Source organism: Symphalangus syndactylus, chromosome 11 (assembly GCF_028878055.3).
Source record: "Symphalangus syndactylus isolate Jambi chromosome 11, NHGRI_mSymSyn1-v2.1_pri, whole genome shotgun sequence".
NCBI classification, from domain to species: Eukaryota; Metazoa; Chordata; class Mammalia; order Primates; family Hylobatidae; genus Symphalangus; species Symphalangus syndactylus.
The window spans coordinates 111,677,597-111,694,969 of NC_072433.2; the positions used below are offsets into that span (position 1 = coordinate 111,677,597).

The 17,373-nt window shown below is 42.5% G+C and overlaps 1 protein-coding gene across 7 annotated transcripts in view; it reads right to left on the minus strand.

Annotated features, from left to right (window-relative positions):
* ZNF608 (zinc finger protein 608) overlaps positions 1-17,373 on the minus strand; it is a 124,078-nt gene that overhangs the window by 15,816 nt on the left and 90,889 nt on the right. For all 7 annotated transcript variants that reach the window (XR_010114496.1, XR_010114494.1, XR_010114495.1 and 4 more), the window contains 4 exons: positions 8,148-8,235; positions 5,217-7,671; positions 2,800-3,217; positions 2,072-2,244 (listed from right to left, as the gene is read on the minus strand). Coding sequence is in view for 3 of the 7 variants with exons in the window: in XM_055299069.2 (XP_055155044.1) it covers positions 2,072-2,244; positions 2,800-3,217; positions 5,217-7,671; positions 8,148-8,235 (3,134 nt within the window). In the remaining 4 variants the exon portion in view is untranslated. The remainder of the gene's footprint in view (positions 1-2,071; positions 2,245-2,799; positions 3,218-5,216; positions 7,672-8,147; positions 8,236-17,373) is intronic.

Below are 17,373 nucleotides of genomic sequence, written 5' to 3' on the forward strand. Positions count from 1 at the left end.
TTTCGCCCTTCATGCTCTGAAAATCAACTTTTAAGAGTACTAAACCACCTTTGTCCCTTTGACAATATTGTGTTAATGATTAAAAAGTAAATATAAAGACACAATTCTTTAGTAACTAAAGAGAATTTCAAAAAACATGCATTAGTTTCAGTTGGAATTAAGCCAACACAAAAGAACTGCTCCACCCAAAGTAAACCAAGTGACACCAATATTTTCCTGAAATGACGGAAATAAGAGGACTTCTCTCTATATTCATTCATAATTGCAGGTTAAGAATTTACCCAATTGCTTCCCATAAACAACTTTTACGAAATAAGTAGTTTTGGAGATATCTTTAAGGTCAAGTTTTCTAATTACACTTGTATTTTGTGAAGAGAACCTATCTCACAATTTTAAATGTGTCTGTATACATTTTGTTCTACTGAAAAAACATGCCCTAAAGTTATATGCCAATATAAAGCACAAGAAATCACTGTCCTACACCCACATTTTGAATCTCTCAATTTTTGAACTCTCAAAGGGAAGCCCCCATCCTCCCAAACCATAGTTTGGGGTAAGGATGGTTTATTTCCTATGACTTTCTACCTTTAGAGCCTAGACACCCTTTAACTAAAGTTATCCTTCTCACTTAAAAGAAATCATTGTACTAAGAAGGATGACTCAGAAAAAGATTCAGAAGTCACCTTTTCTAGTTTCTCTATAGAGTTTCTGGTAGACTCATACACATTGCAGATACTATTATTTTAATTTACTTTAAACTCTTTCCTAGCCAAGCACCATCCTATTTTTGTTTAGTCTCTCTTCACAACAGTCTCTAGGACTTAAGCAGTCACCTTTTTTGGGGAAGAGCCATCTTTCACAGACACATATTTGTATTACTTCAGCAGAGTTAAAGGGACATGACAAAGAGTCAAGGCCAGGAAACAGCAGACACAGCTCTCACTCCTAAGCCACATGACTTACTCTTGCAAATGAGCTTCACACTGTGCAAGGCTCAAATTTGTGCCTTATTACATGTCACGGGCACTCAGCTTTGCTCGTGATGAACCCCCAACCATGAACCCTAATGTGAATATGAAGGGTCAATACAAGTAGCAGAAACCTCAAATCTCTCCAGAAGTCAAACTAACAACAAAGATAAGTGATGCAGGTTGGGGAGCTTCTATTTATATCCATGCACATTGATGGGGAGTAGCACATCTGCCTAGATGGAGCTAGTTCCCATCAGTTACTGCCATGTGATTGAACCAGATTTTCTATTGTCTTTTTTTTTTTTTGAGACAGAGCCTTGCTCTGTCACCCAGGCTAGAGTGCAGTGGCACGATCTCTGCTCACTGCAACCTCCGTCTCTTGGGCTCAAGCAATTCTCCTGCCTCAACCTCCTGAGTAACTTGGATTACAGGTGCCCACCACCACTAGGCTACTTTTTGTATTTTTAGTAGAGACGGAGTTTCACCGTATTTGCCAGGCTGGTCTCAAATTCCTGACCTCAGGTGATCTGCCTGCCTCGGCCTCCCAAAGTGCTGGGATTACAGGCAGTGGCTCACTCCCAGCCCAGATTTTCTATTGTCTCAAGAGAAAGAGGTCATCTGAACTTGTATGTAAAATGTCTGATTTTTAAAAGATATCCCGCAAGAAAACATTTTGTGAAAAGCTTGATTTGCCCAAAAGGTCAACAGTTTGTAGCCTCTGAACTACTTACTTACAAAAATTATATAAAATATACTCCTCTGTTACCTAATTTCTCAATGTATTATCAAACATATTTTGCACCAAAAGTTGGTTCCTCTGAATTTAAATTTCCACCTAACAACCATCCTCCTGGGTAAGCAAGGTATACTAGATTTTGCAACAGAACAGCTTGCTACTGCCATACATGCCTTAACAATTTTCTCTCATGTGTGAAAGCATCTTACTTTTGAACGCTCCATTCTTTATGTATTAGGATGAAACAGCATCCTGAAATCACAGCTGGGTTCTGAAACCATTTATATTTCAAGACTGTTCTCTAGCTTGTTCCCCTTTCTCCCCAAAACACAGTACTTTTAAATAACAACAAAAGGAGGCTTACAGCAGGAGACTTGCTGCGGTATTGGTTAGCATGCTGCTGGAGCAAATCCAGTGCTTTGGATTCAGTGGTTGTTTTCGTGTTGATGCTAGGGCTGGTATTGACTTTCTCTGTCTCTTCTCTCCCTGACATCTTCCCATAAACAGGATAATGAAATCCTGGAGAGAGATAGGCCCCTGCAGATAAACAACAAATGCCACATCAAGTTGCAGGCTGTATCTTTAAAAAAAATCATTTGGGTTACATGAATTTGTAAGAGTCAAAGAGATCTTAAAATAGGGGGTTACATTAAGAATGGGCTACATCATCATTAAACTGTATCTAGCTTCTCCAATTTTCTTCTCCCAGTTAATTCATCCTGATGAAGGGAGGTTATAAACAGAATTGAGCTTACAGCCATTTCATACATTTACGTGTCCACTTAAGTGAAAGGAATAGTAACTACAATGATTATGACAGTAAGTGCTTAGAATATTTTTATAGGCAATAAAGTATCTGTCAGCCTAACAGCTATAGCAGACCATCAGAGACTACGGAAACTATGGCTGAGGATTCTTGACATTTCATTAAAAAAACTTATATTAAATCAGTTTTATCTTTGGGACTTTAAACAGCATAAAAACAAGCAAAACAAATGTCACTCTTGAAGCTTCTAATTTATCTTGAGTTTTTAACAGCTAATATTTGAACAGCATCTTCCCTCCAATATAGTCAGAACCAACAACACGTACCAGGATAACTGTGCATTAGGACGGGAGAAACAGCCCGATATGCAGGATGGCTGGGGTCGTACATCTGTGGGTAAGGATAAGCATGCAAGTACTGTATGTATGACTGATGCTGACTCATGGGTGAGGAGACAGCCACTCTTGTTCCCCGAGAGTCCTTCCAGTTCACAGGAGTCTTTCGATCATCATTTTTCAGCTTGCTCTCCTCCATTGATTGAGAATCAGGACGCTTGGCCTCTTTGGGCTCCTCTTTAATGCTTGTTAATGATACAGGAAGGCTGGGCACACCACTCTCTTTATTAGGAGTTTTCCTCGGACTATCCTCTTTTAATTTCTTCTCTCTATCAAGTTCTTCTGACTTTTGCTGATCCAGATATTTGGGCTGGTATACATAATGATGCCATGTTCTTGAATCTGGGTCCTGATTTTTTTTTTTTTTTTAAAGAAAAAAAACCCAACAGATTTGTTTTAAAATTTCAATTTTAAAGAAAACTTGTTAATAATCATGACAGCACTACTACTCTTAATTTTAATGCTAAGTTGACATTTATTTCTGTGCTAGACACTGTGCTAATTGCTCTACCTCCCTCTCTTACAAAGTAATAATGTCCCAGGTAGGCGTTATCATTGATCCCTTGTACAGAAGACAAAACCAAAGTGTTTAAAGTTCAGGCAACATCAAGGTCATGCTGCTGCCCAGTCGTGGAGCTGGGCTTCAAACTCAGGTCTGCTGAAATTCAGAGCTGGGCCCTTAATGTCATTTCTCAACACTAAATAACATCCTCAGACATATTTAATTCTACCTTCATTTGCTTTTAATATCTCGCACAGGTAAAAAGAATGTTAAAAACTCCAACTCAAGCTAATAATAGTAAATTTAAGTAATTGCTATAGCTATTAACATCACTTAGGAGGAAAAACTCTTGGTTTCCTAATACATTTTCCTCATCGACTGCAGCTGAGGCTTAATATATTGGCTCACTTCTCATTACATGCTAACATCTTAATCAAAACAAAATTTCAAATTAATAGCACACATTATGGCTTCTCTATTGGAAAACAAAGCCATCTATAAACCCCCCAAATTGTATCATTCTTCTGCAGCCCTGTGAAGTGACAGCCTGATTTATGCCTCTGTAACTGGGGTAACTGAGAATCCTAAATGGCCTTTGTGATCCCCATCCCATTCATGATATAAACCCACTGGGGATTCAGGTTCTCAGACAACACGCAAAGTTGTGCCTAAGTAAATGTGTGTGTGTGGGTGGCGGTGGTAGGGGCTGGTGGTTCTTGAAGCCCTTATGCACCAGGGATTATCTAAGCATGGGGGTGAGGGTGGGAGTGGGGATGTGCGGTGCTGGGAAATACCAGGATTAATGCTCATGGGGTTGCAGTGGGTCAGGATGTCTGAACCATGACAGAAGGTGCTAGTACGTTTGCGGTTTCACGGTGACCAATTTTCAGGTGTTCTCAAGCTGACCGACCCACGGGGCTCTGGGACAGCTGTTGAGGCCTGCCACCCAAACCTCCTCACAAACATTCAGCACTGAGCTCTGAGTTTTGGGGTACTTAATACAGAGAGTAAGGCAGAAATGTAGGCATCTTTGACCCCATGTGAAAGAAATTTGGGCCTCAAATTCTATTAAAAAGATTAATGGGAAATGTGAATTCAGGGACCCAGTTTTTATTATCTTCCCAGAAGATGCTAGTAGAAATTTGAAAATGGAAAATAAATATTTTAGAGATGAGACTCAGAATCTCAGAGTTAGAATTCAGCAGCCCCATCGTGGAATGCCCTTGCCTTGGATTAAGAAATTAAGGGATCCTGGCCAGCTACGGTGGCTCATGCCTGTAATCCCAGCACTTTGGGAGGCCAGGGTGGGCAGATCATGAGGTCAGGAGATCGAGACCATCCTGGCTAACACGGTGAAACCCCGTCTCTACTAAAAATACAAAAAATTAGCCGGGCGTGGTGACACGCGCCTGTAGTTCCAGCTACTCAAGAGGCTGAGGCGGGAGAATCGCTTGAACAGAGGTGGAGGTTGCAGAGAGTCAAGAGTGCGCCACTGCACTCCAGCCTGGGTGACAGAGCGAGATTCCGTCTCGGAAAAAAAAAAAAAAAAAGAAATTAACGGACCTCATCAGAGTCACAGAGCAAGTCAGTGGCATGAAACACAAATCTGCAAAGCACACGTCCACAGTTCCTTTTACCATACACCATGATAAGAAAATAGTGATAATGTACATTTTAGAGCTACATAGTAACTCCCGAGAATCTTAAGATATTTTTCAAGAGCAGAAGAAAAAACTAATTTGGGTTTCTTTCCTGTGTCAGAAGTCTAACCAGATCAAGCCCAGACATGTATAATACAAGTCTCAGACTGCTCTCTCCCTGTTGGGGCCACGCTCCACAATCTTACTTGTTTAAATCTCGAGGTTGGGTCTACACCTGTCTGCTTCATAGAGTCCATGACAGACTTCATTTCTACAGCCTCCTTAATAAGCTGGTGGTTTTCCATCTGCTTAGCTTTGAAGCTGTCGGCCTGAAGCTGCTGCTGGTGATTGGAGAGAAGCTGTGATTTACCTGTCTCCTCAGTTTTATTAGGCACTGATGGCCCTAGTTTAGAATGGTTTTTGTTAGGCTCCGGAGTAGAGGGAGCTTTTGAGATTGTGGCCGATGGCAAATTTTTCTGTTTAGTTTCCTCCTTGCCCAGCTCTTTCAAAGGGAGCTCACTTTTCCTTTCACAGTCTCCTCTCCCACTCTGGGCCATTTTCTGCTCTGCCAGCCTCTGGTCCTCATAGTACTTCTCATATTGCTGTCTATAGGCAGGGCTGGTAGCCATCAGAGACTTCTGGTCCATATAGAGCCCATAGGCATACTGGCCATAATAAAGTGACTGAGCCAGGGCAGGATGTCTTTGTGTGATCACCGACTGGTGCTGAGGCTGCAAGGACGCAGAATTGTGGTCCACCTTCTTAGAATCTAACTGCTCTGCCTTGTCTTTCTTTTCAGCATCTTCCTCAGACTCCTTCTTGATCTTCATTCCCTGCGTGCTCCCACTATTTCCAGCTGCAGGGGCACCGACCTGCCCAGGGTGCATGTAACTTGGAGAATAATAAGGATCATAGCCGTGGTAATAGGGAGAATGGGACTCTTTCAGTTGAGATGATTGTGCTGTAGTTGAAGAATGCCCTTTTACAACACTGTCCTTACTAGAAATAATATCTGATGGGGAACTGGCCTTTGATCCCATGCCCTCCGACCTGCTGTCGGAACCACCATCGTCAGCAGCATCAGATATGTCTGAATAGGCCGGGCTGCTTGTCTTTGCAGCTGAACTCTCTGCCCCATTCTGGGTCAACACATGCAGAGGTGCCATTGGTGCTTGCCCATTCACCAAAGTGCTGCATTCCATCCTCGAGGCGCTCCCTATGGAAGGGCTGGGAGCGTTGTCTGTGAAAGTGTAAACCTTATCGGCCTCAGCTTTGATACTGGCCATACGGCTCTCCTGAGACTCCAACAGTCCATTTGCCAGCCCTTCATTCTTGTTGAGATGATCCTTTAAAAAATGCCCAGGTAAATCTTTGCTGGCCCCCTTGGAGTCCTCTAGCTTCCCCAGCTTGGCATCCATTTTTGGGCTTCCCGTCTCTTTCCCTTCTTTGTCCTTTAGCTTTCGCTTCTCCTTTTTCTTTTTGTCTTTGAGTGACACCAGAGCTGGGTTCACGGTGATAGGCTCCCCCATAATCGTGGGCTTTGGTTGAATGGGTTTTAACGGAGGACTCTTTGGTGTAGCCTGAACAACAGTTGTTGTCAGGGAGGGCAGTCCGGGTATTGTCCCAGTGGTGGTGGTTGTAAAGGTTGCAGTGGGTATAGCGATTAGCTGTGGGGGAGTGGGGGCTGGGGCAGGGGCAATGGGCCGGGCACTCTTCAGTTTAGAGAGGTTTTTGTCCATTTTGCAGTTGTTAGCTTTTTTGCCCTTTTCTTTATCTCCTAAATTTTTCTTATCAATTAATCCTTCTGCTTCCAGTTTAGGCATCTCAGCAGCCAAACTGCCGTCTGCTGCTGAGCAACTGTCTAACGCAGCCGTCATGTTGGAGATTACCGGAAGGTTGTTCAGTTCATTGTTAAGGCCCTTCCTTTTGCCGGAATTCTTCCCAGCTTTAGCACCAATAATGGAACCTGGGCCATTGCTCATCAGCTCTCTCTTTCCCTTTGGGGTCCCAGGCGGGTTTCCAGCACCAGGGGATGCGGGTGCCTTCACCTGGTCATAAGCAGATACACTTGTGCTTGGCTCACTGCATTCAAGTGCCACATTACTCAATGCTTCCTCGCAGTCTGAGATCTTGTCCTCACTGTCAGGCTCGAACTCCAGCTTGTTTTCTGGGTCTAAGTGTGCATGAGCCTGGTGGTACCTCAGGCCGTTAATGTGCTTGTATTTTTTGTTGCAGTTTGGGTGGGGACAGTCGATTAACACTGGAGAAGAGCAGCCTTGGTCCAAAAAAGTAGTCTCTGGTTTCCCTTGAGGGGTAGTGGGAGTGCTTCTGGAATTTGTGCGGACACGCTTCCCAGGCTTATTGTCCTCAGAGCTGGAGTTCAGGTCCAGCTCCATTGGAGGCTTGTTTTTCCTTTTGTTGGTGGAGGAAGGGCTGGCTTTGATGTCCTCAGCAGCACAATTTGGGGGTGTCCTTCGTCCGCTGGCATTGAGGCTGCCCCGCCTCCCTTTCCCATTGGCCCCCCCTCTGTTCTTATTCTGCAGCCCTCTGGACTCTATGAAGCTGGCCTCGGAGCCCGGGGCAGCAGCAGCAGACCTCGCTCTCTTCCCTCTGCCCCGGCCTCCTCTCATCTCCAGGTCACTTGTCGGTGACTCACAAAACCTACGGAAGCAAGTAACAGATGTGAAAATGAGCATCCCCAAAAGAGCCAGGTGAAATCACAAAGTACACAATGCAGCAAAGAGGAGTCAACACTCCAGTAGCTTAAGGGCTGGGCCCAGTCACGGAAAAGACTGACAATTTCCAACACCTGCAAAAGAACAGGCTACCAAGGGCTTATATTCTTCCTCAGAAAAACCAAAGAAAAACCGCTCAAGTAGCTAGCTTCCAATCCAGTTCAAATTCCCACTTTGAGAAAAAATGAAAACAAAGACAGCAGAGAAAGGGTGGGGAGTAGAGATCGTCTGATAGAAAAGAAATCTAGCATCTGCATTTTACTGCGTTCAATCCTAAATTGCTCATTTCTCCTTTGCCTCGTTTCAATTACAGGCACACTTTTATGTATTATGAATCTTTCTCTATAGTTTCTCTGCAAAGAGAGGATGGGGAAGGAGAGAAATAAAAGGCCCTGTTCGTACCTGGGAGGGGCCCAGTCGTGCTTGGTACAGTCCAGTAGGGTTCCCACGTACGTTTTGTTCCTCCACGTGACATTGACCACTAGAACACCTGCAGGAGGCAGGGGATGAAAAAGGATCATAGTTATCACTGATTACTATTATTTCCAGTTCACTTATTATTTTTCTTTTTTTTTTTTTTTTTTGCCAGCAAAGTTCTATTCTCATTTGCTTTTAAAGGCTGTGGTTTCCATTCTTCCTCTTTCTGGTTTCAGTGACCTCAAGTTAAAACCCACAGGAAATAATATGTGTTGTGCATTTGTGCGCGTGCGCATGTGGTACAAAAGGGTGAGACTGTGTGTGAGAGTGTAATCAAGATACTGCTGACAGAAGGAAATGGTTTTTGCCATGTCCTGCTGTAAAACAGCAACACTCACCTCTTAATTTTTCTATTATTACACATAATTGCTTTCGTTTGGCAAGCAGCCAACATAAACTAGCGCCAGTTACCAGTGCTTAAACCAGAGGGTGACTGAAAGCAATCGGTTTTGTTTCCAATTCAACAATATAAAATGATGGTGATTTTTATTAAGAAAAACTAATTATGCAGGTGCATAAAAATAGGCATAGACAGGACAGTGGGGACTTAAAGAGTCCAGATAGCAGACAATCAACTATGATTTCACTTCCCTAATCCTCCCCTCTTTGACTTTGCAAGACAATAATCAGCCTGGGTACCGTATCTGTTTCAGTGTTTGGTCTTGTTTCATATTAAGGACTCCTAAAATAGCCCTCTTAAGAAAATAAATGTGCACAATAGATTTACTCTTCGGGTTATCTTTGGAATCAACTTTGGTAAGCATTTGCCTCAGAGGATTAGAAAAGAAATCTCAAAACTAACACACTCGTTTCCTGCAAGCCATTCTGCTTTTTCCAACTGCTTTTCAGACAGACAATTTAATTTAGCACTGCATCTGTGAATTACTAAACTTAAAGTGCGCTTAGTATACCAAATGTCACAGAGAAAATATAATATCCTCTTTATTTCTGAGAGGACAAACGCCAAATTACAAAAATCACTTCTTTAAAGCATATTTTAATAGAACCTTGATTTTGAGACATACATAAATTTTTAGGGTAAAGAAATAAAATATTTAGGTAAGCCTTTGTTTTCTTTTCTGCATCTACCTCTACTCTTTCTTGGAAGCGCCAGAAGACATTAGTCAAAATCTATTTCTAGCTAGTTTGCTCACTTGCATTACCATTGCCATTGTGAATTTTACAGAAAATCTGTACTGGGCTCCTTTATGGTAAGGGAAACCTCACAAGGTAAGACTCATTTCCTTGGGAACCTTTTAACAGCAGGTAAAATATTTGAATGGTTGGGACTCAAGTAATGGAGAACGATTTCTTTCCAAAGTCTCAAAAGGAGATTTTAAAATTGTTTCCCATATGGTCTATGTTGCTATTACTTAGGCAACAGCTGAATTATTTACTCTGTGTTAATTCAGTGTATTGTAGCAATAGGCTAGCCGGGGAAAGGCTAAGATGGAGCAAAGCAAGTATTTCCTCAAATCATAGCTGATTCCAATGTAATTCCCTCAGGACATTTTTTTAAAACCATTGAGTATAAAATTTCATATTGCGATGAGAATCCATGGTAATTGGGCATTTGGTCAAAATCTGCACAAGACAGAACAATTGGAGGAAAGGATTCTTTATGAGCACATCCCTTCAGGAAAGGGGAGGGGGTGGGAGAGGAGGCGAAGGGGAAGACTGAGCTGGTTTTCTCATCATCTGCTCTCTGGGGCACTGTGTGTGGTGTCAAAGACCTTTGCAGCTGCTTAAAATTCTTTAGCATGTCAGCTATATTTACAGTGCAGGAATATATCTGTATCGCCAGAAGGTTACTGCATTTTAGCTTTAGATCCAATAGGCTGAATCACTGCGTTCCAGAGTCCCTGATGTAGCACAAATGTATAATTAAAATTGCTTGAAAGGAAACATGAAAGAAACAACAAACCTTCCATTCTTGCAGTAATAAAATTAAAAACAGGAAAAGTCTGCACAGACACTTAACATTTGTCTGCAGTGAAAGGCTTTTGTTATTGCTTTTCCCCTAAGGGTTTCGCGTTTCCCGAGAACGCTGGCCGCGGATTGGCCGGCGCCCACTGCGAGCACTCGCGTCTGATTGGCTGGGCCGAGGCGGCCGCTCGGAGCACAGAGGCAGCGGTCGGGTAGAGGCGAGCGTGGCGGAGGCAAACGGACGCAGCCCCCACGGCGCGCTGGCCGTGCGGGGCTAGAGAGCCGCCTGCCCTGCTCGGCTACCTCGGTGCACGCGGGACACAGGCTCATTCTCACTAACGAGTCCGGCCGTGCCGTGAAAGCTGCTGTCTGCGTGACCGTGCTGCGCTCCCCCGACCACGCGGCACCACACAGCACGCCGGCCCACGCAGAATCCTCAGAACGAAATTCACCGTCTCAAAACAGGCTCAAGGGAAACCTGGAGCCGGAAAAAAGGAAGGGACCCAGGGCAGGCAATTAATCACTGGTTATCTGGGACTACAGGTTGAAGCTGTCACAAAGGCTAATCTGCAGCTGCAACTTCCTCACTGTAAAATTATTCACATCTCCTGCTGCTCTTTCTGGAAACCACACAAGCAGACCTCTTATCGAAGTACAAGTGATGCCGTTGCTATTTGCACTCGGAAGGAATCAAGTCCTGGAAAGAAAAATCCATTTTCAACTTCAAAGGGCCTAAATAAGTCACCCTTATTTTTCCAGAAGCACTCCGTATTTAAAATGCTCAAAACAAATGCTTTACACCCAAGGAGATTTTGAACAGTCTCCATCAAGCAGTGCTAATTAAATATGTGTGCTTGTGTCTATCTTTCTTTATATGTACGAGCCGCTTCACAATGCCACAGAGTATTTAAATCTGCCCACAATTCACATCCGAATATATACAGGCACATGTTTACACAGCCAAATCTGCCACTCTATATTGGAATGAAGGCTTAAGGAATGTTTCTCATATAAACTACACAGTGTACTGTTTCTTTGTAAGAAGGTCTATGTTTAGACAACACCCCATTGTGAAGGGCCAAGTATAAAGGTCGTGTTTAAATTCTAAAACATGCAAATGATTTATCATTTTGCTGAAATCTCAAAATCTTGAACATTTTATAACCCACAGTCATATAAAGCAGACTACACTTACTGAAGGCATAAATGCCCATGATGAAAATTAGTTCTTTAAAAGCGCAAATTTGTATTTTATAAATTTTGGCATAAAGTTCTATTTCTCACATATAAGTTGGAAATAAGTGTATATTTATTCCAGAAAGATTAGTTTCTTTTCGTGCACATTTATTCAAACATCTAGCCTGTGAGCTAGGTGTTGGGGACGCTCTATACAGGTACTTTTCATCTTTATATTCAAGTATTCTACCAGGTTTATTCTTCTCCCCTTTCTACCCATGGACTGGGCCTGGCCTTTGTCAGAGGGCTAATGCCCTGTAACATTTTATATTTGAAAAATATCTGAGGCTTATTACTAATAAAGTAAGAATACAGCTTAAGAGTACAATGGATGGTTTGAGAGTGTGCTGACCACACACAGGTTTCTTCTTTGTACTGGTAACACTTTGACTAAGACGCTGCCCCAAAGACCTATTACCTACAGACATTTAATAAGAACAAGGTCTTTATTATATAACCTGAGCCTCTTACTTCCTTAAGCCAAAAAACCCTGAGACCTCATAAGGATTTCAGTCAGCGTTCTGTTATGTCCTTTGTAAAGGGTTTCCAGGAAGATGTCAAGCCCAACAAACACTACTGTGTGTGTCTACAGGGTCTACACATTAGGTGCCTATTTGGTGCTATGGAATCAACCACGTTTTACTTGGAGCTCCATCCAAACTCTGTACTTCAAGAGTCTGTGCATGAAAAGAACAGAACAGACACAGGCATACACCGTGGAAGTACAGTTTTGTCTATTACCTGCATTTTTACAGTAGGCCCCTTATGCTATCACATCAGGCTAGACCCTGGATTTCATGTTCATGGTGCCCCCACCTAGACCAGTGATCCTAACCCTGCCCCCATCTTACTGGACCAGTGATGGGCACCTGGAGCAAAGGCAGCCAGCCCAACAGGGACTTATGTTGGGAATCTGAATGAGAAATATGGAAGTTCCAAAGAATTGGCAATAGGAGTAGAAGCCTAAAGCTTGCAAGGTAGTAAGAGGTGTAAAGAACTATGATGGGCCGAAGTTCCAAGGGTGCAATAGCTATGAGACCAGGAAGCCAACTGCACCGTTGGTGCAACACCCTCAGGGCTTTGTGTGTGTGTGTGTCCCTTTTCTCTCCAGCTTCATCACTGATAGAAGATTTCACCAGCACTCCTCCAGGACTGCCTAGTTATTTTCCAGCCATCTTGTTAAAAAGTTGTTCCTTGTGTTAAACTAAATTTGTCTTTGAATACCTTGGTCCTGGCTGAGCCTCCTGATACCCTGCAGATGCAGCCCACCCATCATCCACTCAACAGCCTTTCATCCAGGCAAGGATAATGGCCATGCTGGCATTCTCCCCACCTCCTGCTCACTCTCTCTCTTTTTCCTATTTTTTTTAATGAGATGGGCTCTCAGTATGTTGCCCAGGGTGGTCTTGAACTCCTGGCCTCAAGCAATTCTCCCCCGTCAGCCTCCCAAAATGCTGGGATTACAGTGTGACCCACCACACCCAGCCTCTATCTCTTCTTTACTCTCCAGCCTAGACAAGTTTCTTCAACCATTCTTCATGTCACATTTTTAATTCCCCTAAAAGAAACCTTGAAGATGCCTTAGTCCAAATCCCTAGGGAAAGTTAAAGTTCCTAATGAATTAGAAGCAAATGGAGACAAATGCAAAGGTTCTCACTTCTGTGAACCCTTGCCCTAGACACACACATACCAGGCACACCACCAAAAGACAGCCATTCTCTCTTGGATCCCCACAGCACTGCATAAACAGTTCTTGCCCTGATGGAAATGTACAAGCCATGTTTCCCTCCCCTTTCTGAGCTCACAGCTAGACTCCTTCTTAGCCTCCCTGTCAGTCTGATGCAGCCATGTGACTGAGTCCTACGGAAATCAAGTGAGAGAACTGATCAATGTGGGCCACTTCCAGGCCTGGCCCGTAAGAGCCTCTCATCCCTTTCTGTCTGGCTGCAATGGAAATGGCTATTGTGATCTCGAAGGCCTCAGGATGAAGGTGGTAGAGTCTCCTTCATCTTGGACCCTGAATGACAAGGAGAACTTCCCAGGTCTGAACTTGAGGCTATTTGTCCTACCGTAATACGTGGCCCCCATAATATTTTACTCTGCTCATATACACAGTATGCCTATCTCTTCTAACTAGATGACAGTCCTTGAAAATAGCAGCAGTGTCGGCACTCACAACCCCGGCAGCACAGTGGCTACCTAATAGTGAGAATTCATTAAACACCTAGGAACTAGGTGAGGAGAGAGAGAGTCTAGACTGAATCCTACTCAGTGACTTCCTTTTATTACTACCATACTTTTTCAATAAGCATAATCTCCCACTAGTTTTATAGATGATAGACATTCTCTGTGGAGAGGCTTTGCTCCCAACATGTTATAAATGTGGTTTATGAATTATTATTTCTGGTATTTGTGAAGCTGTTTCCTCAAGAACGGGGCAAATGCCTGATTTCCCAGTGGATCGACATAATTCTGTTTGTATTGAGTTTAAAGACTGCTTCAGAGTCTTTAAAGTGCCTCATCCCTGGGACAGAAGTCTTTGCCAGCCATCGCAAATGCTGAGTTTGGAATCAGACAGAAGTTTTTTTGAACTCTCTCAGACTACCACATCTGGATGCATTTGATGTGCATCCAGGCAGAAAACAGAAACCTCATTCGAATAACACCAATTGATAACCCATTCATGCCATATGCCTTTAAATAAGAAAGTTTACACGTTTCTTTCCTTTTATGTATTTTTTTCTAGTGAAACATTGGTGACAAAATGTCACAATATGCTGATTTCATGAGTACAGGATAAAATTCATATATTTCAGATATCATATTACCCTACATTTTTACACAATGTGACTATTGTACAAGGTATGATTTATCACCATTTCTTTGTTCAGGACTCCCTCCCCCCATTATTATGTTGTCGTCACTCTGTGGTATTCAATACTGGTACTTTGTAAAAGCTGAATCTTGTATAGTAAAAGCTTCGCTGTTCCAGCTTCGGAGCTTATAACCTTCAGACAGATCCTTCTTCAAATATAATTATTTGGGAAAATTTAAAATGTACAACTAAGGTTGCTCATAAAATACCTGCCAGCCAAAAATCAGAGGGACTTTCCCATTACCTGTGCCAAGTATATATAGAGCACTAGGACAGGAAAAGTAAGTGTTGTCACATGATCATAAAATGCAGTATGTTTTTTTTAAAGAGCCCTACCGCTGGGCTGAATGTTTGAAGAGTCACTTTAACCACATCCTGTAATCAAACCATCTGGAACACAGTGCTGCGATTAGTCACCCTGAACATAGGGCTTTATCTGAACAAATAGTGTATGGCAATGGAGCTTGGGAGATAGGGCAGTACTAACAAAAGGAAGTGTAATGAAACACTTTATGCCCTAGTGTGCCACCACCCCAGTCATAAACCCCAGAGAGACACTGCTCTGGTGTTAATGTACTACTTTATGAAAGCACAGTGAGCTTAAAGATTAAAGGACTGAAGGGCTAAAAATTGCTGGTTTGGATAGATCTTCTCTGTCAGTGGCTGGAATATGTTGGCATCACTCTATCTGCGTTAATTATAACCTCTCAGATGACAGTTGAGCATTCCTATTAGGGTTTGGTGTTATTTTCAGGGCATTAGGAACAGGGTTTGTTTATGGGAGGGTAGTTACGATTCTTGGTTTGCCAGAGGTTAATCTGAACACAGACTCTTTTTTTTGGTTCATCTAAACCCAATCCACATATAACAACAAAAAAATGAAACCTTAAGCAATAACAAAAGCAATGAAAAAATGCTGTTCTACTCTGCATTTTAAAACATGATAGTCTTTCTTACTTGACTGTACTTATCTCTTTCAAAAGTACATTTGATCATTGGTATACAATCTATGGAAATCCTTTTTTTAAAAAAAATCTGAAAGGATTTCCCCCCTAAATACACAAAATAAGCCCTAAACACACACACACACACACACACACACACACACACACACTACACAGCTAAAGAAACCTTGTTTCCCCCTGGGCCTTATGGTTTAATACACAAAAGAACACAGAGCCACTTCCATCACTGTCACCTCCCCCGCAGCCTTTGTTCTGAGGCCTGATGAGCTGTATTGATTTGGGAAAATCATTGAGCTTCTTTGGAAAACTAGACTCTCGCTTATTCACTGCCATCTATTTCTTTCTCATGAAGACAGGTGGTCAATATCCAGTTGACTGGTCAGCTAAAAGAAGCCCTAGCTGCTTTTTTCTTGCTTCCCTAGTAACATTATCCTTTCCCACTTCTAGAAGATACAATGGCCTGTTAAGGAGTCTTGTGAGTAAGAAGAGGGAGCAGAAATAAGACTTTTATAAGGCACCACCGGTAACACTAAAATACTGTCCCATATGTTCACATGGGAGGCTGCACTGCACATACAGATGGTGACAATATTTTCACTGACCAAGTTTAAGCATCAGTGAAAACTTAAAGGGCCGAAGATATAACATGAAAAAAAATACTAAATCAAAACAGATCATTAGAGGCCAGGTGCAGTGGCTCACACCTGTAATCCCAGCACTTTGGGAGGCCAAAGCGGGCGGATCACGAGGTCGGGAGATCGAGACCATCCTGGCCAACACAGTGAAACCCTATCTCTACTAAAAAAAAAAAAAAAAAAAAAAAAAAAAAAAAATAGCCGGGCGTGGTGGTGGGCACCTGTAGTCCCAGCTACTCGGGAGGCTGAGGCAGGTGAATGGCGTGAACCCGGGAGGCAGAGCTTATAGTGAGCAGAGATCACGCCACTGCACTCCAGCCTGGGCGACAGAGCGAGACTCCATCTCAAACAAACAAACAAAAAACAGATCATTAAAGATCAATTAATGTTTACTGTGGAAAGACATGCTTTACTTCTTTTAAATAATCAAAACATTATGTTCTACCAAGCAAGTGTCCTAGTTATAAAATGTCATAGGTGTAATTTAGACATTTTAGGTAACAAAGAGCATCATAAAAAAAAAATCACATGGAGATCTTTAGAAAGTAATTTTTAATCAGGAATTTTGATCAGTAACAAAATATTTGCTTTTAAGTTAGGCTAACATACATATCCTAAAGCAACATTGCCCTGGATGACTTGAGGCCAGCTTTAAAATAAAATCAAATATATGTACTGCACCATTCATATACAGTATGTACCCCTTATTGTGTAGACCGTTCCTCTAGTAGTTTCTGCTAAGGTTCCCGGAGTCCCTACTTTGGGGACGGGCAGGCAGAACAGGTTTGAGGTAATAGTGTTGGGGGAGGAGGGAAGAAGACAAGTCCCCTGAGCTTGCTTCAGCAAGGTCAGCAAGTCAGACATTTAACTGGGATGCATCAAAAGCCACCCCCTGTACCCCAAAAGGGATGGTCTTCATGCTGTGGTCCATCAGGGCTCAGTCAACACACAACAGGATGCAAGGGACAAAGGAGGAAGGAAGATAGAATCAAATAAAAAAATACAGTCTTCTGAGACAGACATTTGGAGAAATTCAAATGCATAAACTGAATATGTACATGTATAGAGTGTGTGTCTGTATACATTTGTACCAAGGGGTTTTATTTCTTGTCTTTGATTAAACTTCCTAGTAAGTAGCTGCCTCCTTTGAGGCTTAGTGCCACCAAACTAAGCAACAGCATCACTCCGATTTCTAATGCTAAGTTTGAAACTTAATTTTTCTCCTGCTCCTTGTCAGGCACCACTGGTTGGTCTGAAATCTGATGAGTTTGGATGACGATTTCTAGTGTGGGGCAGGTTTCTCAAACCCTCTACTTTTTTAAAGCCAAATTTCTTCATTAGAGTAGCAGAATGCTTTCTCCTTCTCTTCCTCCTCCCTCTCTTCGTGGGAAAACAAAGGTTCAATGCCCACTGTAACAGAATTGACTCCCCTCCCCCAATCCAGTCTCACAAGCTTGTATCATTAGCTTGTTAGGACATATTTTTCTTCTTTTAAATAAAAGTGTTAAAAAGTT